Here is a 25622-nt window from a genome sequence, read left to right as displayed (position 1 = left end):
ATTTATCTTGATCCTTTGCACCCCAGTATCTCTACTTGCACATTTATCTTCTGCACATCTACCATTCCAGTGTTTAATTGCTATATTGTAATTACTTCGCCACCGTGGCCTATTTATTGCCTTAACTCCCTTATCTTACCTCATTTGCACTCACTCTATACAGACTTTTTGTTTTCTTTTTATTCTACTGTATTATTGACTGTATGTTTTGTTTATTCCATGTGTAACTCTGTGTTGTTGTATGTGTCGAACTGCGATGCTTTATCTTGGCCAGGTCGCAGTTGCAAATGAGAACTTGTTCTCAACTAGCCTACCTGGTTAAATAAAGGTTAAATAAATAAATAAAAAATGATGCACACTAGAGAGCAGTGCAACACAGTTAAATAGGCTGCCTATTGATGTAGCCTTAACTCAATATAATATGAGTCTGTCTGTATCTGTTGTTTGATCTGACTCATGGTTGACATTTCCCTGACAGACAAACGGTGAGATGAGGACAACACTGAACTACATAGACATCAGTGCCAAGCATGGACCAAGTTTGATCTTTAATCTCGAAAGGGAAAAAAATACATTGTGTTTTGAAGCCATTTCATGGAAAAAAGTATTTACAAGTTATCAAGAGGAGTCAAACTCTTTACATAGACCGACAGCACATCAGTAAACAAAAAAACAGACCAGAGTTAAGGATTTGTAGCACTTCTTACCAAAAAACAAGGTGTTCTGATATCCAAACTATTCAGATAAATATATTTATAATATTTCTATATTATATTTACAGAATACCTTAAATATACAATGTCCACCATGTATTCTATAAACATATCATCAGAAGTTTAGGCACACATTTTCTTTGAGAACAATCATTGGGGGAGGTTTCAGTTTCAATGCCATCCTTTCGCTGTTTGCACTATATTGTACTTACACCAAAGAAATGTGGTCAGTATAGCATCATTGTCAACAAGTATGTCATCCAAAGCACCTACACTTCTATTAATCTCAGTACTCTGGGCCAGTGGTGAAGTCATAATGTACACAGCCAGTGGGGTGAGGGGGGGAGTAATCTCACATCTCCAAGAGATACTGTGGACAGAAGATCCAGTCCCAAACGGATCCCTCACTGGTCCATAGCCTATGACCCTTGTTGACTTTCCCTGGCAGAGCCTAGAATCAAGTCCATTTAAATTCAATCAATTCAGAAAGTAGACAGAAATTCAAATTCATTTTTTTTCATAGAGAAGCAATAAAGACCATTTTAATTTCACTTTACTTACTGAATTTACAGAATTTAATTCACACCCATCCTGCCTAGCACTATAGTAGGCTTGGTGGAGTTTGATTCCACCTTACTGCTCAACCCCAATACTGTCCTGTTCTGTCCACTAGGGGGAGTCAACAAGGTCTCCAGGACTGGGAGCTAGAGAGGATATATTTGGACTGAGCCAAGGAGCGACTGGGTGGGGTTAGACAAAATGAGATCATATGTACAGTGGACACACCTTTTTAATCGTTTTCAGGGCAAAAGGGGACGAGGAAAACATGAAGGCTATGATAACTACAAAGAATATACAGAAACACTACAAATATAAATATGCAGATGATGATTCCCATGACTAAACGCAACGAAGAGGGATTGGTTGGCCAGCCAGTAGGGTGGGAGGACCATAGACATCGCCCTACAAGTCGCTCTATAAGTCTGACTCGGGCATGTCTGGCATGTCAGCCATCAGGTAGCCGATGCCGTAGCGGCCGTTGGGCGCAGCATCGGGGACCCCTCCACTCTGCTTACGATAGATGCTGTTGCCAGGCATGGGAGAGGGCGCTTCGCTGCCGGGCGACTTGGCGTGGATGAGGCTGGCATCATCGTCCTCCTCGGGCCTGACGCTCTCCTTGATGATGCAGCCCTTTTTGTAGGAGATGGTGGACACCACGCCAGCGTTCTCGTCGATGATGTTGAAGTAGCGGAGGAAGAAGACCACGGGCACGGGCATGATGGCCATCACCACCAGGGAGATGCAGACACCCAGGCCCCAAGGGGGATATTTAAGGGACTTCTCACTGGCCTAGGAGAGACCGGGATGGATTGAGAGGTTAGAACTGTATAGTATTACTAATGCTAGTACTAGTGTATATCATTATAGCTCAGGGACTCCTCACTGGCCTCGTTCACATGGGGGAAGGAGAGCAAGAAGTTACTACTGTATATTACTTCTCACTGGCCTGAAACTGATACTAACACTAAAACCATGTTGGGCCCATGTGACAATAGGTCGCATCTTAAATCAGTTTTAAGTGTAAAGTCCTCTCCTCAAATCTGTGCTGATCTCATAATCCAAGAGGATTGGTGAAGCTAATATGGCAGAGGACTATCAAGTAACCATCCAGGTATAAAAAATTAGTGTGGATAAAGGAAAGAAGGCGAGTACAGGAGGCAATATAGGACTATAGAAAAAGCGAAAAGAGATCTTGATGTGTAGTTAAATTGTTGTTTTGGTGCTGGAGTATAACAAAAGCCTGAGTATCCCATTAATTGAACCGAAGGTCCACTGAACTAAAATACTGTATTTGACAGCTGCACCAGAGACCGCAGACACCTCACCATGTCCTCTAGCCAGGCACTGTAGCTGGGTGGGGTCATTCCCAGCTGGATCACACTGGAGCCCAGCAGAAGGATGAGCAGCAGGGGGGTCACGTACTTCCACATGTAGTAGTAGAACCGAAACGGAGTGAAGCCCAGCATGTCCTTCAGGTCCTCAAAGAACCTGGGCGGAGGAACAGGGGAGATGCAGGGAAAGAATCCCACAGAAGGTGAGGATACATAATGGTACACACTTTAGACTGTGTTGAGTTTGGCAATTATGTTTAACATACAGTACCTGTACAGGATACCAGAGGTGATAGCAGGTAATGTTTAAGTCAAGTGTTGTTCATTCACTTTTCATGGTTAACTAATTCTGAATACTGAATTGAAAGAATATTTGTCATTGTATTTGGATGGACAGCTTTGAATTTGGAATTATGGTCAAGAAAACCACAGATTACTGACATTCTGTATATCATTTGACATATACATACTTGTCAGTCCCGTAGACCCAAGCAACAGCCACATTCTCCAGGATAACCACTATGAGCAGGGGCAGTGTGGCGGAGTAGTCATCAAACATGGCCACCCAGTAGTTCCCAGATCGTTGGACGAACAGCAGGCCGATGAAGAAGGCTAGCAGACAGACACCCACTGTTACAAGAGGGAGAATACATGGACATTAGTAAAAAGGGACAAGGGGGAGAAATGCCATCTGGGTCGTACTTGAATTACGGTGGCATTTGGGCATGGCATTTTGGAGAAAAAATATTAGATTTTATCTTCCCTTTCTACATCAACTAATATGGTAGCTTAATGACTTTAAAAAATGTGTACCATTATAATAACAATGTGCCACCAGTAGGAGTAGTACCACCAATGATGGTAACACCGATGATACATTTTAGATAAATTTGGATTTTCTGAAATGGAGGCCACAAATGCTAAAATCTAAGGTAATCACACTTTTAAAAATAATTTACTACATTAATATGATTAATTATTTTACTCACAATGTTATTTCCCTTCATTAAAATGTTCTAACACCAAGTGACACTTTGGATTTAGACACACCAAATGATAAATGAAAAATCCTCAAATGTATGACAAAATATAGACCCCCTCCCTCAATAACAGTTTGCCACTGGATCCTTGTATATCTTTGTAATCAGTGATTTTCAAGGTGTTAACACCAATGACATAAAACTGAGGGACACATTATACTAGTAAAAAAAAGGTATTTGAATAGCCTTCTTTGTTTTCTAGCATTCCAAATAATAGAAAGATATCTCGAAACCCCCAAAACATGTCACTCCACCTCTACACATCACCAGCGGGACAATTTGCTATCCTCAAGTAGTTCCTACAATGCATGCAAGTAGATGTTTTGCAATATTAAAGACTTACATATGTGACCCGTTTCAAGAAGCTAGGTGTATGTCGCACGTCACTACTTCACAGGAGAGGCACTTGAACGTAAACTTTTTTTTGTTTATCAAAATGCGATTTTTGTCAGAAAAGCCTTCTGGAACGTGAACTTTCAAGTTCCTTAATAACAAACTTGTATACCATCTGTAAATGCAAATACAATTGTTAAATTACGAGCCTAGTTGGTTTGGCAATGGAAAAATACAGGAACCTTCCTGCAAGCCGTGATTGGTTGAGATAATGGATGGGCTGGACGAGAGATGAGTTCGGATTGGTCTGCCATGTAGAATGCTTGTGTCTATAACATGAACTGCTCAGTATGTGTAGATAATCCTTTCTACCACAGCTTTTTTGAAAGATATGAAGAACTGCAAAAGTGTTGCTATTGCTCTCAACATTGCTGCCCTGAATTTAACAGGCGCCATCGACAAGGATCATTGGGAAAAATTTGAGATGGACTACTTTCTGAAGGACGATCATGCCATGCTGACTCTCTCTGACTCTGAAAATGAATCAGATAATGAGGAAATCCCTGATTTAGGTCAACATTTTTCCTTGAACCAGACATTGTAGTCTTTTGATGACAGTGATGGGGAAGAAACGGCGATCAACAATGTTGTTGTCATGGAAGAAGTTGACAGAGTTTTGAAATCAGTGGAATGCCGGTGGAAGCAGAGTATGATTGAAAATGCACAGGGAGTCAGTCGAAAAGAGAACACAGAAGGCTGTTGAATAAAACACCTGTCTCCGGATTACATCTTCAAACTAAGGGCAATCAGGCATCCATGACAGAGAGGGAGAAGTGCTCATCCATGTATACGGGTAAGAGTCTAGCTGCATTACAGATATTTTATGTTTCTAATTTTGTCAGAAAGTCATTTTCATTGCAAGTATTGTGCAGGTGGTGGGTCACATACTGTTTGTTTAATTTTTAAATAACAGTTGAATAAAACGGAAAATGTATTTTGTCCCATTTGTTTTTTCATTTTAAAGTGTTTATCACCGCAATTCAAGATTGACCCAACCTCATTAACAAAATTCATGCACAATATTGATCAACATGTGGTTGCGCTAATTATGAAATTCTCTTTGGTGCCACGCATCTACTGTGCATTAGATTAGTATTATGCAATCATTATTGATCCAAAAGAATTAAAGCAAAGAGCCATAATACATCAAACACATAGGTAATACTTAATTGACCTGTTACTATAGCAAATACACATCAATATAGTTCAGCTGAGGATACATTGTGGAAAAAGGTCTACCTCCACACCCTAACACAGGCTTTCTCTCTTTTATTTTTCCTCAATTCCTTGCATCTTCTCTCCTTGTGTCCTCCTTCACAATGCATTGAGGAAGAAGGTACGATAGGGACCTTCTCCAATAAGATTGAGAAGGAAACAATGAGATAAGCCAAGAGGAATCGCAGAAAGGTGAATTGAGATATAATGAGCTATATATTCCTCCATCCCATCTTGGACTGACCTGTGAGGAACTCCTTGCGGACTTTGAAGGTGTCGACCAAAGGTGTGATGATGCCCTCGATGGTACCAAACATGCTGCCCAGGCCCAGGTTAACCAGCATCAGGAAAAACATGACGGACCAGAAGGGAGATGCCGGGAAGTGGGTCATGGCCTCTGTGAAGGCAATGAAGGCCAGGCCTGTACCTTGCACTGCCTGAGGAGAAGGACAGGGAGGAGAAGGATGACAGGGAAGAAGAAGAAGGTTTTACGTATGTTAGTCACTAATATCCACTTCTAGTAAGACTATTTGCCCTAAGGTTTCACATGATTGGAAAGACAAATCTTGACGTGTGTAGACAACATCTAGAGGCAAGTCTACCACAGTCTGTGGAACATAGTATTCCGTAACAGTTCACATTGCACTGTTATGACACAAAGAATGTTCATTGGATAGGCGTAACCAGAGCCATATATTTAGGGTGTGTTCGTAAATTGCCTCCAATATGTCAGCGTGTGCTCTGGGTCGTTTTGTAAATTCAGAGTGTTTCGCACTCGGAGCGCTTAGAGTGCACACTGGACGCTCTGGCCGATTAGAAGGATTTCTGACCTCACAACGGCAGTCAAGCACCCAAGCTAACTGGCTAAAGTTGGCTAGTTTGCTAGCTACTTCCAGACATAAATGAGAGAACACCCCACTCTGACCATTTTAATCGCTCTAGCAGAGCTGGTTAGGCTGTTTTCATATTATCTAGAGTGTTATTGACTGTAACTGTGCTGCTGGCAACAATTTAACTATGTTTTTTTTGCATTGTGATGCATTTACATTACACTACATTCCAGGCCAGCCATGTTAGCTCCCCATGGGCTATATTGACCAAGAGCAGTTCACAGAATTTTCTGAATTTTAAACAATGCTATGTACAAGATTCCAAATTCTCATCATGTATGGATAAATAGAATGCTCAAAGGTGCAAACATGGCGTCCATTCAACATTTTGGCCCAACTCTCTAAATATATGGCTCTGGGAGTAGCTAAACCTGGTTTGTGACATGACAGTGCAAAGTCAGTTGTTGTGATGATACCATGTCTGACACCAATTTTTATGACTGTTTATGTGTTTTCTTGAAGTAAACTGCTACCTAAAAGTGATTGTTATGATCATGAAAGATGCAAAAAGATACAATATTACCATTATACATTCTACGAGCCCCCTCACCCATTGCCTTATGTCAGATGTTGCGACGGCCGTCTGCACTGACCAACTCGTTGCATTAGAAGGATGTCGCTGTTGGAAGACAATGGACCCTCACCTTGTTGAGCTCTTCCTCGATGCTGCAGGAGTCCAGGCCCAGACGCGGGTAATCCTTCTCCATCACCCCTCGGAGGATCTCTGTCATCTGTTGGTAGTCCTCAGCACTCACAGTAGCGCTGAAATTGATGTGGTGGGGGATCAAGTCGTGGCTGACCTCATTCCCTAGCAAAGCAACTATCTTCTTTGTGTTCCTGAGAGATTGAAAATAATACAAGACCAGATCAAAATGGATATTCTATCGTACAAGACCATGCTAATATCTTATCGGCCCCATCACATGGCTCAGTGGTTACAGCATGATTCAAGTATTGGCCACATACATTGCATTGAATTTAATGTGTGTCTCTATGAAATGTACGATCGATAAAAGATTCACAATCAAAACAGGCATATTTGCTTACAGTATAATCACCAAAGGGTTACGATTTGGGGGATTAGGCTACATTCCGGAGTTCTAAAAGTGAGTGGCTTATAGTGTACTACTCACAGTGCGACACACTTGGCGTTCATGATGTTGGCCTTGAAGCCGAGCACGGCGAACACCACCAGGGTGGCCAGCACAGAGGTGAAGAAGTTGATGAAGGAGACCAGCACTGCGTCGAAGTGACAGTTGTTATCCCGTTTGTTGTAGCTGGAGAAGGCTATGACCCCTCCGAAGCCCAGGCCCAGGGCGAAGAAGACCTGTGTGGCTGCTTCGCGCCACACTTTGGCCTCCAGCATGATCTCCAACTGGAAGGAAATAAATTAAGAATGCACATTTAGACAGTGGTGGAAAAAGTACACAAATTGTCATACTTGGGTAAAAGTTAAGATACCTTAATAGAAAATGACTCAAGTAAAAGTGAAAGTCAGCCAGTAAAATACTAGAGTAAAAGTCTAAAAGCATTTGGTTCTAAAATATACTTAAGTATCAAAAGTTAAAGTAAAAGTACAAATCAATTCAAATTCCTTATAATAAGCAAACCAAATGGAGCCATATTATTGTTTTTTATTTATTTACGGAAAGCCAGGGGCACACTCCAACACTCAGACATAATTTACAAATGAAGCATGTGTGTTTAGTGAGTCCACCAGATCAGATTCAGTAGTGATGACCAGGGATGTTGTCTTAAAACCTCGACGTTACCCTAGGATAGGGGGCGCCACAGCGCATTTTGAAAAAAATTCGTACCCATTTTCAACGGCATACTAATCAAACTCAGAAGCTAGGACATGCATATAATTAATACCTGTGGATAGAAAGCACCCTAAAGTTTCTAAAACTGTTTGAATGGTGTCTGTGAGTATAACATAACTCATATGGCAGTCAAAACCCCGAGACCGATTGAAACAGGAAGTGGAATTCTGAATTGTGGACTCGACTTCACAGCTTTGCCTATTATTCACAACGTGAGCTATCGTTCATTGAGCACTTTCTATTGCTTCCACTAGATGTCCCCAGTCTTTACAAAGTGTTTTGAGCCTTCTACTGTCGAAACTCAATGAATGAGACGCTGTGGCAATTGGTCACAGTAGGAGGGCCATCAGCATTGTGACGTCGGCGGCCGTGTCTACCCCCACCTTTGGAAACGTTTTGAAACACAATACAATCGTCCCACTCGAATCTTATTGGCTCTCTTGTTGAAACAGGCCCTGAAGATTAATGTTATACAACGTTTGACATGTTTGAACGAACCTAAAGGAGGGAAAAAAGTTATTTTTCGAAACCGCAGTCCCGCGCCCGGATTGGCATTTGGATACAGCCTTCAGACGCGCTAACAACAGCAAGCTAATGGAACATAAAGGATGGACTTTTTCGACCGAAAATACATTTGTCGTGGACCTGGGATCCCTGGAAGTGCTTTCTGATGAAGACAACTAAAGGTAAGGGATTATTGAGAATATTATACAAGATTAGATGTGATATGCGATTGTTCCAAGATGGCGCTGAGCTAGTTTTACTAGCTCATTTTCTGAGTATCGCATCCCCTTTTATCGCTAAGTGTGATTACCCAGTAAAGTTAATTTAAAATCTGGTATGACAGGTGTTTTCAAGAGATATTCATCTATAAATCTTAGATTGACAATATAAAATTAAAAAATCGTTTTCGAATAGTAATTTAGTAAATTGTAGCACTGTTTCCCGGGACGCATTTGAGGGAAAATAGTTAGTCAACGTCAGACGCCGATGTAAAAATGCTGTTTTTATATATAAATATGACCTTCATTGAACAAAAAAATGCATGCTTTGTGTAACATGATGTCCTAGGTGTGTCATCTGATGAAGTTTGTAAAAGGTTAGTGCTGCATTTAGCTGTTTTTTGGTTATTTGTGATGCATGTGGTTGGTCGGAAAATTCAAATGTTGCTACTTTTACCATGTACTCCTCTAACATAATCTAATGTTGTGCTTTTCCTGTAAAACCTTGTTGAAATCGGACGACGAGGGTCGATTCAAGAGAGGTGTATCTATAAAACGATATGAGACGGTCCTATATTTAAAAAAAAAAAAAATAATTCGTTATGCTAATGTCGCTAGGAGTTTTTCGCTGGATGTTGATCCCGCTAACGGGATGAGACGCTCAAGAGGACCCCTTCCCTGTTCCCACCTGCTTTGTGGGATATTGTTTTGTGTATGTGCTTGTTGCACCAGTTAGGTCACGATTCGTTGTTTGTTTATTGTTTTGTGGAAGTTTCACTGTTTGTTAAAAGATGTGGAACTTAACACACACTGTGCCTTGGTCCGTCTTTCAAAACGAACGTGACAGAATATCCCATATCCCAGCAAGGACCAAGCAGTGAGTGACGGAGGTAAAGGAGTTTTGGACCTGGGAAGAAATCATGGGAGGACACGAGACCCTTCCTTGAGTCGCCAAGGAGCATAGGGGGACAGCGACGACGCCGGGGACCGCGACCACTGAAACCCTAAGATGTTTATTTTTTTGGGGGGGGGGGGGGCACGAGGGGTGGTCGACTGAGCCAAGGAGAGAGCCAGAGCCCGCCTGGGAGTCGATGGAGCAGTGTGAGGAGGGATATCGGAGAATGACTTTGCCGAGGAGTATGCTGCAGCGCAGGCGTGCTGTAGAGCGTGACACCAGTCCGGTGCCATCTGTGCTAGCTCCCCGCACTCGCCCTGAAAAGCCAGAGACCGTCAGGGAGGCGATGGAGAAGTTGGGGGAGAGAGAGAGGAGAGAGATGTTGGTCAAGTGTGTTCTGCTCAACATTCGCCCTGAAGTGCGTGTCACCAGTCAGGTGCCACCTGTGCCGGCTCCACGCACCAGGCCTCCAGTGCGCCTCCCCAGTCCGGTACGTCCTGTGCCAGCTTCCCGCACTCGCCCTGAAGTGCGTGTCACCAGTCCGGTGCCACCTGTGCCGGCTCCACGCACCAGGCCTCCAGTGCGCATCCCCAGTCCGGTACGTCCTGTGCCAGCTCCCCGCACTCGCCCTGAAGTGCGTGTCACCAGTCCGGTGCCACCTGTGCCGGCTCCACGCACCAGGCTTCCGGTGCGCCTCCCCAGTCCGGTACGTCCTGTGCAAGCTCCCCGCACTCGCCCTGAAGTGCGTGTCAACAGTCTGGTGCCACCTGTACCGGCTCCACGCACTAGGCCTCCAGTGCGCCTCTCCAGCCCGGTGCGTCCTGGGCTGGCTCCACGCACTCGACCTGAGGAGCGTGTCATCAGTCCGGTGCAACCTGCGCCGATGCCCAGTCCAGGCACAGTGTCCAGTCCCGCTCCATGGCAGGAGCCTTCCTCTGCGCCGGTGCCCAGTCCAGGCACGGTGTCCAGTCCGCTCCAAGGCCGGAGCCTTCCTCTGCGCCGGTGCCCAGTCCAGGCACGGAGTCCAACCCAGCTCCATGGCCGGAGCCTTCCTCTGCGCCGGTGCCCAGTCCAGGCATGCCTGCAGTCCCGCTCCAAGGCCAGAGCCTTCCTCTGCGCCGGTGCCCAGTCCAGGCACGACATCTAGTCCCGCTCCAAGGCCGGACCCTTCCTCTGCACTGGTGCCCAGTCCAGGCATGGCATTGAGCCCTGCGCCATGGCCGGATCCAGGGTCTGGGCGGGGGCGGCGACACGCACTGGAGCCGCCACCGACACTAGTCACCCCCCTATCCTCCCCATTTGGTTTCAGGTTTTGTGGCCGGAGTCCGCACCTTTGGGGGGTTACTGTCACGCCCTGACCATAGAGAGCCCTTGGTTTTCTATGGTGTTGTAGGTCAGGGCGTGACTAGGGGGTGTTCTAGTCTTTTAATTTCTATGTTGCTGCTCTTGGTATGGTTCCCAATTAGAGGCAGCTGATGTTCATTGTCTCTAATTGGGGATCATACTTAAGGTGTCCCTGTTCCCACCTGCTTTGTGGGATATTGTTTTGTGTATGTGCTTGTTGCACCTGTTAGGTCATGTTTCGTTGTTTGTTTATTGTTTTGCGGAAGTTTCACTGTTTATTAAAATATGTGGAACACAACACACACTGCGCCTTGGTCCGTCTTTCAAAACGAACGTGACAGTTACATAAAGCAAGGAGCGCTCAGCAACTCCTGTTGCCAGGGTGAGAAGTGTGCCACCACAGCAGAGGCCAAATGAAATGATTCCAATTGCCATTGGCTACTCAGTTGCCGTGGACCGAAGACTAAAGTATTAAAAAAACATATTTCTGGCACATTTTCAGTCAATTTGGTTTCCTTCCCATTTCAGTAAAGTGAACAACGGAACATTGATCCATAACTAGATCAAACAAATGCATTGGATAAAACTAGTGCATTGGATCAAACAAGTCTGGGTCCTTGACTGGGTGTAGTGCAGTATGTTGGCTGTGTGAAGAAGAATTGTGCTGACTGTACGGTACTGTACCTTGGGTATAACCAAGGAGCAGCATTATGGTGACGATAGTTGTATACATGCATTGGACAGACAAGTGCGGGGCGTGAGATGCAACTTAAATTTTGCGGGTGGGGAGAGAGCGAGATAGGGTGGAGGGGCTTGGCCTGAAGCGCTGGGCATCTTGTTATGACATGCATTATCTGCTATTTGTCACGACTTCCGCCGAAGTCGGCTCCTCTCCTTGCTCGGGCGGCGTTCGGTGGTCAATGTCACCGGCTTTCTAGCCATCGCCGCTCCATTTTTCATTGATCCATTTGTTTTGTCTTGTTCCCTGCACACCTGGTTTTCATTCCCCAATCACACTGCATGTATTTATTCCTCTGTTCCCCCTCATGTCTTTGTGTGAAATTGTTTGTGTTACGCGTTTATTGTTGACGCGCCAGACTGGTTTGCTTATACCGTGTTGTTCACGAAGATGTTTATTGTTAAACATAAATTATTCTGACTTTTGCGCGTTTTGCACTTTTGCCTATGGGCTGGAGGTTTTGACGCAGTTGCGTCCATCTGTTGGTTTCTCCTGCCTCATTAAAGTGTGCGCCTGGTCACAACTCTCTGCTCTCCTGCACCTGACTTCGCTACCAGAACGCACACACCTGACAGAATTAGTCCCACAGAATTATACATACGAATGAGCGGCTTCTATGGAGGAACTTTGAATGTCTTTGAACTTACGAGAGTTGGCTTAACGTTGAACCAGAGCTAGCTAGTCAGCTAACAAGCTTGTGTGTGCAGAGCAGCATCAGAATTAACTTTTTGGAGTTAATAAATCCAATGCGAAATGTGATAAATATAGTATCCTTAACTAGCATTGAAAAAGTGAATCTATTGTTCTCTAATTAAAAATCTCTCCCCCCAATTTATGAATCACGCTTGTAATGTCAGCAGGGTACAGTAGCCTATGCTTCAGAGGGGGAGGGGGAGGTACCCTACACATGCACACACACACTGGCAAAGATTTCCAGCTGGCAGGCAGACACTGGAGTAAAGCCACATTTCCACTGGCAATTAAAGTTAGGGCCAAATTCAAGGTGGCTTGAATGGAAATCTCAAATTCGAGCTGGATCGAGGGAATCCCGGGCCAGCACAGCCCAGTTTCACAACTGGTGCCAGCTCAATTAGAATTTGGGCAGGTGATGCCATTACTATGCAACCGCCAAGTTGATCACTGCTGGATGCTGACACAACGTTTAGCTAGCTCGTCTGGGCTTGTTGCTGTTAGCTAGCACATGGACAAGCAGTACTGCAGTAGTCAGACAAGACACAAATAAATCAAATTGTATTTGCCGCATGCGCCGAATACAACAGGTGAAGAACTTACAAGTCCTTAACCAACAATGCAGTTCAAGAAATAGAGTTAAGAAAATACTTACTAAATGAAATAAAATCCAAAAGTAACACAATAAAATTACAGAAATTAATTTTTAATTTCACCTTTATTTAACCAGGTAGGCTAGATGAGAACAAGTTCTCATTTGCAACTGCGACCTGGCCAAGATAAAGCAAAGCAGTTCGACAGATACAACACAGAGTTAGTTACACATGGAATAAACAAACATACAATCAATAATACAGTAGAAAAAGTCTATATACAGCATGTGCAAATAAGGTAGGATAAGGGAGGTAAGGCAATTAATAGGCCAAGGTGGCGAAGTAATTACAATATTACAATTAAACACTGGAATGGTAGAATGTGCAGAAGATGAATGTGTAAGTAGAGATACTGGGGTGCAAAGGAGCAAGATAAATAAATAAATACAGTATGGGGATGAGGTAGTTGGATGGGCTATTTACAGGTGCAGTGATCTGTGAGCTGCTCTGACAGCTGGTGCTTAAAGCTAGTGAGGGAGATAAGAGTCTCCAGCTTCAGTGATTTTTGCAGTTCGTTCCAGTCATTGGCAGCAGAGAACTGTAAGGAGAGGAGGCCAAAGGAGGAATTGGCTTTGGGGGTGACCAGGGAGATTTACCTGCTGGAGCGCGTGCTACGAGTGGGTGCTGCTATGGTGACCAGTGAGCTGAGATAAGGCGGGGCTATATACAGGGGGTACCGGTACCGAGTCAATGTGCGGGGGTACAGGTTAGTCGAGGTCATTTGTAAAGTGACTATGCATAGATGATAAACAGCGAGTAGCAGCAGTGTAAAAACAAAGGGGGGGGGGGGGGGGGGGTCAATGTAAATAGTCCGGGTGGCCATTTGATTAATTGTTCAGCAGTCTTATGGCTTGGGGGTAGAAGCTGTTAAGGAACCTTTTGGTCCTAGACTTGGCACTCTGGTACCACTTACCGTGCAGCAGCAGAGAGAACAGTCTATGACTTGGGTGACTGGAGTCTGACATTTTTTTGGGCCTTCCTCTGACACCAGACGTAGCTGCTCTGTCCTGCCTATGTACGGCGAAGCCAGCCAGCTCTATATTATGTGTCGTCGTTCAGTCACGTCTCGGTGAAACACAAGATATTACAGTTTTTAATGTCCCATTGGTCAGATAGTCTTAATCGTAGATCGTCCAGTTTGTTTTCCCATGATTGCATGTTGGGAAGTGGTAGTTTACCTACTTGTCTGCAAATTCTTACAAGGCACCCCACCCTCCTCCCCCTTTTCCTCTTCATGTTGATGACGTGGATTTGGGCCTTGTCTTGACAAAGCACTATATCCTTTGCATCAGACTCATTAAATAAAAAAGATTTGTAATGTTCGAGGTGAGTAATCGCAGTTCTGCTGTCCAGACGCTCTTTTTGGTCACAAGAAATGGTAGCAGAAACATTATGTACAAAATGAGTTATAAACAATGCGAAAAAAACAAAACAAAACAGCACAGTTGGTTAGCAGCCATTATAATAACCACCATAGCTGGATCCTTCATACATTTTTGCACTACACAAACTTTTATAAGAACATTCAGCCCTTAAATGCTTGCTACCTAATGTTAGCCAGCAAATCCGAGTTGAAACAAGCTAGCTAGCTAGCTAGCTAATGTGAGCTAGCAGGAATATTAGCTGGCCAAGTCATATCGAAAGCTAGCTAGCTACATCATATCAAACCTGTTGTCTCGTTTGCTTAGTTAGCTAGCTAATAACCAATGCCATGGCAAGCAAGGTAGGAATTTAGCTAGCTAGCCTGTTATTCTAGCAATGACGCTAACCATTTAGCTAGCTAGCTAACGTTAGGAAGCGAAATACATTGCTCTGAGTCTGGCCGGTACTGGCAGGAGTATAGGGGAGGGTTAGTTACAGCATGGTGAGGATTAATTAAATTCTTCAACATCTTCCAAGCTAGCTAGCAACATTAGCGAAGCCAGCTGCAGTCACATATTGGCAACCTAGCAACATTACATCATTTCTAATTTCTGGGGGCAGTGGAAATGCAATTTGAGCTAGCCCACCAAGGCCAGCCCAACCTGGCTTGACTTCAAATTGCCAATGGAAACGAGGCTTACGTTTCTGAGTGACAGAGTTTTGTGAGACTGGAAAAAAATGCTGAAACGTAAAATAATGTTATTAACCAGTTTCCATGCTTTTAAAATAACGGTTTTGTTCCGGAACAGTATAGATCACTTTCGTTCCCGGTTCTGATTCTGTTCCTCTGAAAATGTTGTTCTTTTCCAGTTTTCTGTTCTGTTCCCTGAACTGGTTCCAACCCCTGCAATGTACTGTACCTTGGGTAAGCATTAGGGTTAGGATACTGTACCTTGGGTGTGAACATGTGTCGGATCCCATCCACGGATCCCTTGAGGAGCAGAGCCCTGACCAGGAAACAGATCAGTACTACGTAGGGGAACAACGAGCTGAAGTACATCACCTGTAAAACAACCACAACATAAGAACAACCTTATTATAACTCATACATTACAAAGTGAGAGGCTGACTTGAGACTCGACCCGAAAACATCCTCAAAGACTTGAGACTTGACCCTGACTCGTGTTAAAAAAAATACTCTGACTCTGACTTGTGCTCAAAGACTTGACTAAAGGGATTTATTGACAAGTCTGGCTTAGACCCAAAGTTTGGGATTTATAACGAGATAAATCCTGTGCACTGATGACTTCTGTGCTTTATCTAAACGGATCTCTGAGGCTGCCTCTTGTTGTCTACTCCTGACCTGTGGACACAGAGAAATACACAGCCTTGCGGAATGCGGACCACAGTGAGTGGAAGAATACAGAGGAAGAAGCAAGTAGGTGTGATGCAACAGAAAGGCCCTCTCCTGGGGGAGGTCTACACTCTTAAAAACAAAGGTGCTATCTAGAACCAAAAAGGGTTATTTGGCTGTCCCCATAGGAGAACCCTTTGAATAACCCCTTTTGGTTCCAGGTAGAACCCTTTTAGGTGTCATGTAGAACTGTTTCGACAGAGGGTTCTACATGGAACCCAAAAGAGTTCTACCCCGAACCAAAAAGGGTTTTATCTGAAACCAAAGTGGGTTCTCCTATGGGGACAGCCGCAGAACCCTTTTGGAACTCTTTTTTTCTAAGTGTAGTCTCCTGAACTGCTATAGGTGCCCACCTGCATCTGGGCCGGGGCCCACACAAGAGCTTTTGTCTCACTGTCCCACTAAACTGACAGAGAGCGAGGCCTCCTTGCTTCGTGATATACTGTACTATCTTGGAGGATACTAGGGAACTTTGGATTGGAGGGTGGTGTGGGTGGGGGGAGTAAATTGAGTGGAAACACTCATGTTTTTTAATCCTGTATCTCTTGAAACATTCACAAAAATAGTCACGGCCTCTAAACCTTCCAGCTGTCTACCGGACCCAATTCCAACTAAACTACTGAAAGAGCTACTTCATGTGCTTGGCCCTCCTATGTTGAACATAATAAACGGCTCCCTATCCTCCAGATGTGTACCAAACTCACTAAAAGTGGCAGTAATAAAGCCTTTCCTGAAAAAGCCAAACCTTGAACTGGAAAATTGAAAAGAATATCAGCCGATATCGAATTGCCCATTCCTCTCAAACATTTTAGAAAAAGCTGTTGCTCAGCAAATTACTGCCATTCTGAAGACAAATAATGTATAGACAATGTTCCAGTCTGGTTTTAGACCCCATCATAGTACAGAGACCACACTGGGGAAGGTGGTAAATACCTTTTAAATCTCTACGGGATTGGTGTCCCTCCCCCGGGATGGTTGAGCTAACATGCGCTAATGTGATTAGCATGACGTAAGTAACAACAACATTTCCCAGGACATAGACATGTCTTATATTGGCAGAAAGCTTATATTCTTGTTAATCTAACTCTCCAATTTACAGTAGCTATTACAGTGAAAAAATACAATGCTATTGTGTGAGGAGAGTGCACAACAACAAAAAACTTTTATAATGGCAACTGGTTTGATACATTCACCTCTGAAGGTAAATAATGTACTTATATTTAGTAATATTTGTCTGATTTGTCATCCTGATGGTCCCAGAGATAAAATGTAGCATAGTTTTGTTTGATAAAATACATTTTTATATTCAACTGGGTTCTAAAGTTTGAACCCCTGCTGTTTCTGGCCCCACACCCACCCCGCCCAGCAAACTAGATGTGTCAGCGTCTTTTCTGAAGGGAAGCTAACTTTACATCATGTATGACCTTCCTGGGAGTGTGTAAACGTAACTTTTTTATTACCATATCACTTTTGTATGTTCTCTATAGTGATGTAATTGAAAATGTATTAATTGACCAATTCGGCACCTCTGGGCAGACTTGATACAACATTTTCTGATATATTGCAATGCTTCACTGGATCAGTCTGTACATACTCTGCTGCCATCTAGTGGCCAAAATCTAAATTGTGCCTAAAACTGCAATATTATATTATGGCCTTTCTCTTGCATTTCAAAGATGATGGAACAAAAAATAAAGAAAAAAAACAAATGTTTTTTTGTTTGTGTTATCTTTTACCAGGTCTAATGCATTATATTCTCCTACATTAACTTCACATTTCCACAAACTTCAAAGTGTTTCCTTTCAAATGGTATCAATAATATGCATATCCTTGCTTCCGGTCCTGAGCTACAGGCAGTTAGATTTGGGTATGTCACTTTACGCGAAAATTGAAAAAAAGGTCCAATCCTTAATAGTTTGGCGTCAGACCAAGGCTCTGCGTCTATTCTCGTGCTCATAGACCTTAGTGCCGCTTTCGCCACCATCAATCACCACATTCTTCTGGAGAGATTGGATACCATAATTGGTCTACACAGACAAGTTCTTGCCTGGTTTAGATCCATATCAATTTGTCTCTTTGGATGGTTTGTCCTCTGAAAAATCAATGGTAAGTTTCAGTATTCCTCAAGGTTCCGTTCTAGGACCACTATTATTTTTACTATATATGCTACTTCTTGGTGATGTCATTTGGAAATTCTATGTAAACTTTCACTGCTATGCAGACGACACCCTCGAAGTCTGTGTTTCAGTGGATGGCGGCAAATGTTTTACTTTTAGACTCGGACAAAACAGAGATGCTAGTTCTAGGTCTCAAGAAACAAAGAGATCTGCTGTCTGATCTGACAATGAATCTCGACGGTTGTACAGTTGTCTCAAATAAAACTGAAGGACCTCAGCGTTACTCTGGACCCTGATTTCTCTTTAGAATAACATTTTTTTTTTTTTTCAGGAGCAGCCTTTTTCAATCTTCCTAACATTTCAAAAATGTGAAACAATTTGTCCAAAAATAATGCAAAAATGCTAATCCACGCTTTTGTCACTTCAAGATTAGAACCCATTTACATTTTATTAGATGGTCTTATCCAGACCAATTGACAGTAGAGTGCATACATTTTCATACTTTTCCGCCTGTACTGGTCCCCCGTGGGAATCGACCCACAACCCTGACATTGCAAGTGCCATGCTCTACCAACTGAGCCACATGGCACCTACTGCAATGCTCTACTCTCCGGCTACCCAGATAAGGCACAAAACACATTTCAGCTAGCGCTTAATACGACTGCAAGAATCTTTACTAGAACACAAAAATGTGATCATATTACTCCAGTGCTAGCCTTAATACACTGGCTTCCTGTTAAGGCTTGGGATGATTTCAAGGTTTTACTGCTAACCTACAAAGCATTACATGGATTTGCTCCTACCTATCTAGTCGATTTGGTCCTGCCGTACAGACGCATGCCTTCTTATTGTTCCTAGAATTTCTAAGCAAACAGCTGGAGGCAGGACTTTCTCCTACAGAGCTCCATTTTTATGGAATGGTCTGCTGATCCATGTGAGAGACACAGAATCTGTCTCAACTCTGTCTTTACTGAAGACTCATCTCTTCTTCATCTCTTGAGTGTAGTCTGGCCCAGGGGTGCAAAGGTGAACTGCAAGGCACTGGAATGACAAACCACCCTTGCTGTCTCTGCCTGGTCAGCTCCCCTCTCTCCACTTGGATTCTTTGCTTCTGACCCTATTATGGGGGCTGAGTCAATGGCTCCCATCCTTCCTGTCCTTGGGCTTGTGTGGTTGGGGAGATCTTCCTGGGCTATACTCGGCCTTGTCTCAGGGTAGTAAGTTAGTGGCCTGTTGATATCCCATTTGTGGTGTGGGGGCTGTAATTGGCAAAATGGGTGGGGTTATATCCTGCCTAGTTGGCACTGTCCGGGTGTAACTTTGGACGGGCCCAGTGTCCCCCGACACCCCCATCTCAGTCTGCAATAGTCTACGTGCCGGGGGTCTAGGGTCAGTCTGTCTGACTGACACTGGCGCAATTCTCCTGTCTTATCTGGTGTCCTGTGTGATCTTAGGCATGCTCCATCTAATTCTCCCATCTCTCCCTCTCCCTCCCCTCCCCTCCCAGATTACCTGAGCCCTATGACCATGCCTCAGGACTACCTGGCCTGACGACTACTGGCTGTCCACGTCCCCAGTCCATCTGGTCGTACTGCTGATCCAGTTTCTACTATTTTGCCTGCACTATGGAACCTTGATCTGTTCACCGGTTGTGCTATCTTGTCCCGGACCTGCTGTCTCAACTCTCTCTCAACTCTCTCCCAACTCTCTCTCTCTCCAAAAACTGGCCCGCGAGTCCTTTTTTTTTGTCCCTCCAAAGTTTTCAGTAATTTATTTATATATACATCGTGAACAGATCAAGGTTCCATAGCGCAGGCAAAACAGTAGAAACTGGATCAGCAGTACGACCAGGTGGACTGGGGACGTGGACAGCCAGTTTATATATACATCAAGGCAGTGACCCGATCCTGTAGGTTCATGCTCTACATTCGCAGAGTAAGACCCTGCCTCACACAGGAAGCGGCGCAGGTCCTAATCCAGGCACTTGTCATCTCCCGTCTGGATTACTGCAACTCGCTGTTGGCTGGGCTCCCTGCCTGTGCCATTAAACCCCTACAACTCATCCAGAACGCCGCAGCCCATCTGGTGTACAACCTTCCCAAGTTCTCTCACGTCACCCCTCTCCTCCGCTCTCTCCACTGGCTTCCAGTTGAAGCTCGCATCCGCTACAAGACCATGGTGGTTGCCTACGGAGCCGTGAGGGGAACGGCACCTCCGTACCTTCAGGCTCTGATCAGTCCCTACACCCAAACGAGGGCACTGCGCTCATCCACCGCTGGCCTGCTGGCCCCCCTACCTCTGAGGAAGCACAGTTCCCGCTCAGCCCAGTCAAAACTGTTCGCTGCTCTGGCACCCCTATGGTGGAACAAGCTCCCTCACGACGCCAGGACAGCGGAGTCAATCACCACCTTCCGGAGACACCTGAAAGCCCACCTCTTTAAGGAATACCTAGGATAGGATATAGTAATCCTTCTATCCCCCCCCCCTAAAAGATTTAGATGCACTATTGTAAAGTTGTTGTTCCACTGGATATCATAAGGTGAATGCACCAATTTGTAAGTCGCTCTGGATAAGAGTGTCTGCTAAACGACTTAAATGTAAATGTGGCGGATGGTGTCCTGAGGGATCTCCTCCCAGACCTGGACTAAAGCATCCGCCAACTCCTGGACAGTCTGTGGTGCAACGTGGCATTGGTGGATGGAGCGAGACATGATGTCCCAGATGTGCTCAATTGGATTCATGTCCGGGGAACGGGCGGGCCAGTCCATAGCATCAATGCCTTCCTCTTGCAGGAACTGCTGACACACTCCAGCCACATGAGGTCTAGCATTGTCTTGCATTAGGAGGAACCCAGGGCCAACCGCACCAGCATATGGTCTCACAAGGGGTCTGAGGATCATCTCGGTACCTAATGGCAGTCAGGCTACCTCTGGCGAGCACATGGAGGGCTGTGCGGCCCCCCCAAAGAAATGCCACCCCACACCATGACTGACCCACCGCCAAACCGGTCATGCTGGAGGAGGTTGCAGGCAGCAGAATGTTCTCCACGGCGTCTCCAGACTCTGTCACGTCTGTCACATGTGGTCAGTGTGAACCTGTTCATCTGTGAAGAGCACAGGGCGTCAGTGGCGAATTTGCCAATCTTGATGTTCTCTGGCAAATGCCAAACGTCCTGCACGGTGTTGGGCTGTAAGCACAACCCCCACCTGTGGACGTCAGGCCCTCATACCACCCTCATGGAGTCTGTTTCTGACCGTTTGAGCAGACACATGCACCTTTGTGGCCTGCTGGAGGTAATTTTGCAGGGCTCTGGCAGTGTGATTGACTTGGAGTTACATTGTGTTGTTTAAGTGTTCCCTTTATTTTTTTGAGCAGTGTATATATATATATATATATATATATATATATATATATATATATATATATACACATATACATATACATATATATACACACACACACACACACAGTAGAAGTCGGAAGTTTACATTTTTCAACCACTCCACAATATTCTTGTTAACAAACTATAGTTTTGGCAAGTCGGTTAGGACATCTACCTTGTGCATCACACAAGTCATTTTCTTTCAACAATTGTTTACAGACAGATTATTTCACTTATAACTCACTGTATCACAATTCCAGTGGGTCAGAAGTTTACATACACTAAGTTGACTGTGCCTTTAAATAGCTTGGAAAAATCCAGAAAATTATGTCATGGCTTTAGAAGCTTCTGATAGGCTAATTGACATAATTTGAGTCAATTGGAGGTGTACCTGTGGATGTATTTCAAGGCCTACCTTCAAACTCTGTGACTTTGCTTGACATCATGGAAAAATCAAAAGAAATCCGTCAAGACCTCAGAAAAACAATTGAAGACCTCTACAAGTTTGGTTCATCCTTGGGAGCAATTTCCAAACGCCTGAAGGTACCACGTTCATCTGTACAAACAATAGTACGCAAGTATAAACACCATGGGACCACGCAGCCGTCATACCGCTCAGGAAGGAGACACGTTCTGTCTCCTAGAGATGAACGTACTTTGATGCGAAAAGCGCAAATCAATCCCAGAACAACAGCAAAGGACCTTGTGAAGATGCTGGAGGAGAGAGGTGCAAAAGTATCTATATCCACAGTAAAACGAGTCCTATATTGACATAACCTGAAAGGCCGCTCAGCAAGGAAGAAGCCACTGCTCCAGAACCGCCATAAAAAAGCCAGACTATGGTTTGCAACTGCACATGGGGACAAAAATCATACTTTTTGGAGAAATGTCCTCTGGTCTGATGAAACAAAAATAGAACTGTTTGGCCATAATGACCATCGTTATGTTTGGAGGAAAAAGGGGGAAGCTTGCAAGCCGAAGAACACCATCCAAATAGGGAAGCACGGGGGTGGCAGCATAATGTGGTTTGGGTGCTTTGCTGCAGGAGGGACTGGTGCACTTCACAAAATAGATGAAAATGATGTGGATATATTGAACCAATATCTCAAGACACCAGTCAGGATGTTAAAGCTTGGTCGCAAATGGGTCTTCCAAACGGACAATGACCCCAAGCATACTTCCAAAATTGTGGCAAAATGGCTTAAGGACAACAAAGTCAAGGTATTGGAGTGGCCATCACAAAGCCCTGACCTGAAACCTAAAGAAAATTTGTGGGCAGAACTTAAAAAGTGTTTGCGAGCAAAGAGGCCTACAAACCTGGCTCAGTTACACCAGCTCTGTCAGGAGGAATGGGCCAACATTCAACTTATTGTTGGAAGCTTGTGGAAGGCTACCCAAAATGTTTGACCCAAGTTAAACAATTTAAAGGCAATGCTACCAAATACTAATTGAGTGTATGTAAACTTCTGACCCACGGGGAATGTGATGAAAGAAATAAAAGCTGAAATAAATCATTCTCTCTACTATTATTGTGACATTTCACATTCTTATAATTAAGTGGTGATCCTAACTGACCTAAATCAGGGAATTTTTACTAGGATTAAATGTCAGGAATTGTGAAAAACTGAGTTTAAATTTGGCTAAGGTGTTTGGCTAAGGTGTATGTAAACTTCCGACTTCAACTGTATATTTATATACATATTAGAGGTGACCATTTAATCGGAAGGGCCGAAAAATTAGGGACGATTTCAAGTTTTCATAACAATCGGAAATCGGTATTTTTGGACACCGATTGTGGCGGAATTTGTATATATATTTTTTTTTTTTACACCTTTATTTAACTAGGCAAGTCAGTTAAGAACACATTCTTATTTTCAATGACGGCTTAGGAACAGTGGCATAACTGCCTTGTTCAGGGGCAGAACGACAGATTTTTACCTTGTCAGCTCGGGGATTTGTTTTTGCAACCTTCTGGTTACTAGTCCAACGCTCTAACCACCTGCCTTACATTGCACTCCACGAGGAGCCTGCGTGGCAGGCCAACTACCTGTTTCGCGAGGGCAGCAAGATGCTAGCTAGTATTAAACTTATCTTATAAAAAACTATCAATCTTAACATAATCACTAGTTAACCACACATGGTTGATGATATTACTAGTTTAACTAGCGTGTCCTACGTTGCATATAAACAATGCGGTGCCTGTTCATTTCTCATCGAATCACAGCCTACTTCGCCAAACGGGTGATGATTTAACAAGCGCATTCACGAAAAAAGCACTGTCGTTGCACCAATGTGTACCTAACCATAAACATCAATGCCTTTCTTTAAAATCAATACACAAGCATATATTTTTAAACCTGCATATTTAGTTAATATTGCCTGCTAACATGAATTTCTTATAACCAGGGAAATTGTGTCACTTCTCTTGCGTTCCGTGCAAGCAGTCAGGGTATATGCAGCAGTTTGGGCCGCCTGGCTTGTTGCGAACTGTATGAAGTCCATTTATTCCTAACAAAGACCGTAATTAATTTGCCAGAATTGTACATAATTATGACATAACATTGAAGGTTGTACAATGTAACAGCAATATTTAGACTTAGGGATGCCACCCATTAGATAAAATATGGAACGGTTCCGTATTTCACTGAAAGAATAAACGTTTTGTTTTCGAAATGATAGTTTCCGGATTTGACCATATTAATGACCAAAGTATTTCTGTGTGTTATTATGTTATAATTAAGTCTATGATTTGATATTTGATAGAGCAGTCTGACTGAGCGATGGTAGGCAGCAGCGGGCTGGTAAGCATTCATTCAAACAGCACTTTCGTGCGTTTGCCAGCAGCTCTTCGCTGTGCTTCAAGCGTTGAGCTGTTTATGACTTCAAGCCTAACTCCCGAGATTAGGCTGGTGTAACCGATGTGAAATGGCTAGCTAGTTAGCGCGGTTAGCGCGCGCTAATAGCGTTTCAATCGGTGACGTGTATGTATATATATATATATATATATATATACACACACTTTTCTTTTTTTGGGGGGGGTAGTTTTTGGACAAAAAGGACTGTAAAATCAAAAATGGACATAAACTTTTTTTCAGGACCCTGTCTTTCAAAGATATTTCGTAAAAATCCAAATAACTTCACAGATCTTAATTGCAAAGGGTTTAAACACTGTTTCCCATGCTTGGTCAATGAACCATATACAATTAATGAACATGCACCTGTGGAATGGTCGTTAAGACACAAACAGCTTACAGACTGTAGGCAATTAAGGTCACAGATATGAAAACTTAGGACACTAAAGAGACCTTTCTACTGACTCTGAAAAACACCAAAAGAAAGATGTCCAGGGTCCTTGCTCATCTGCGTGACTGTGTCTTGGGCATGCTGCAAGGAGGCATGAGGACTGCAGATGTGGCCAGGGCAATAAATTGCAATGTCTGTACTGTGAGATGCCTAAGACAGTGCTACAGGGAGACAGTATGGACATCAGATCGTCCTCGCAGTGGCAGACCATGTGTAACAACATCTGCACAGGATTGGTACAACCGAACATCACTCCTGTGGGACAGGTACAGGATGGCAACAACAACTGCCCGAGTTACACTAGGAATGCACAATCCCACCATCAGTGCTCAGACTGTCCGCAATAGGTTGAGAGAGGCTGGACTGAGGGCTTGTAGGCCTGTTGTAAGGCAAGTCCTCACCAGACATCACCGCCAACAAGGTTGACTATGGGCACTAAACCACCGTCGCTGGACCAGACAGGACTGGCAAAAAGTGCTCTTCACTGAAGGGTCGCGGTTTTCTCACCACGGGTGATGGTTGGATTCAAGTTTATTGTCGAACGAATGAGTGTTACACCGAGGTCTGTACTCTGGAGCAGGATCAATTTGGAGGTGGAGGGTCCGTCATGGTCTGGGGTGGTGTGTCACAGCAGCATCGGACTGAGCTTGTTGGCATTGCAGGCAATCTCAATGCTGTGCGTTACAGGGAAGACATCCTCCTACCTCATGTGGTACCATTCCTGCAGGCTCATCCTGACATGACCCTCCAGCATGACAATGCCACCAGCCATACTGCTTGTTGTGTGCGTGATTTCTGCCATGGACAGCGAAGAGCACGGATCTCAATCCCATTGAGCGCGTCTGGGACCTGTTGGATCGGAGGGTGAGGGCTAGGGCCATTCCCCCAGAAATGTCCGGGAACTTGCAGGTGCCTCTGTGGAAGAATGGAGAAACATCTCACAGCAAGAACCTGCAAATCTGGTGCAGTCCATGAGGAGGAGATGCACTGCAGTACTTAATGCAGCTGGTGGCCACACCAGATACTGACTGTTAC

General features: G+C 44.1%; 1 protein-coding gene across 1 annotated transcript in view; it reads right to left on the bottom strand.

The window, feature by feature from the left end:
- Positions 1 to 522: 522 nt before the first annotated feature.
- Positions 523 to 25622, bottom strand: part of LOC115152339 (sodium-dependent neutral amino acid transporter B(0)AT2) — a 61094-nt gene continuing 35994 nt past the window's right edge. Inside the window, exons 6-12 of the mRNA XM_029697109.1 lie at positions 15324 to 15434; positions 7277 to 7518; positions 6788 to 6980; positions 5498 to 5690; positions 3076 to 3235; positions 2600 to 2762; positions 523 to 2063 (exon numbers count right to left, since the gene is read on the bottom strand). Coding sequence (XP_029552969.1) covers positions 1689 to 2063; positions 2600 to 2762; positions 3076 to 3235; positions 5498 to 5690; positions 6788 to 6980; positions 7277 to 7518; positions 15324 to 15434 — 1437 coding nt within the window. The 3' untranslated portion in view covers positions 523 to 1688. The remainder of the gene's footprint in view (positions 2064 to 2599; positions 2763 to 3075; positions 3236 to 5497; positions 5691 to 6787; positions 6981 to 7276; positions 7519 to 15323; positions 15435 to 25622) is intronic.

Source organism: Salmo trutta, chromosome 17 (assembly GCF_901001165.1).
Source record: "Salmo trutta chromosome 17, fSalTru1.1, whole genome shotgun sequence".
Taxonomy (NCBI): Eukaryota; Metazoa; Chordata; class Actinopteri; order Salmoniformes; family Salmonidae; genus Salmo; species Salmo trutta.
Note: the sequence above shows the minus strand (reverse complement) of the source record. Positions and strands in the feature narration are given on the sequence as shown.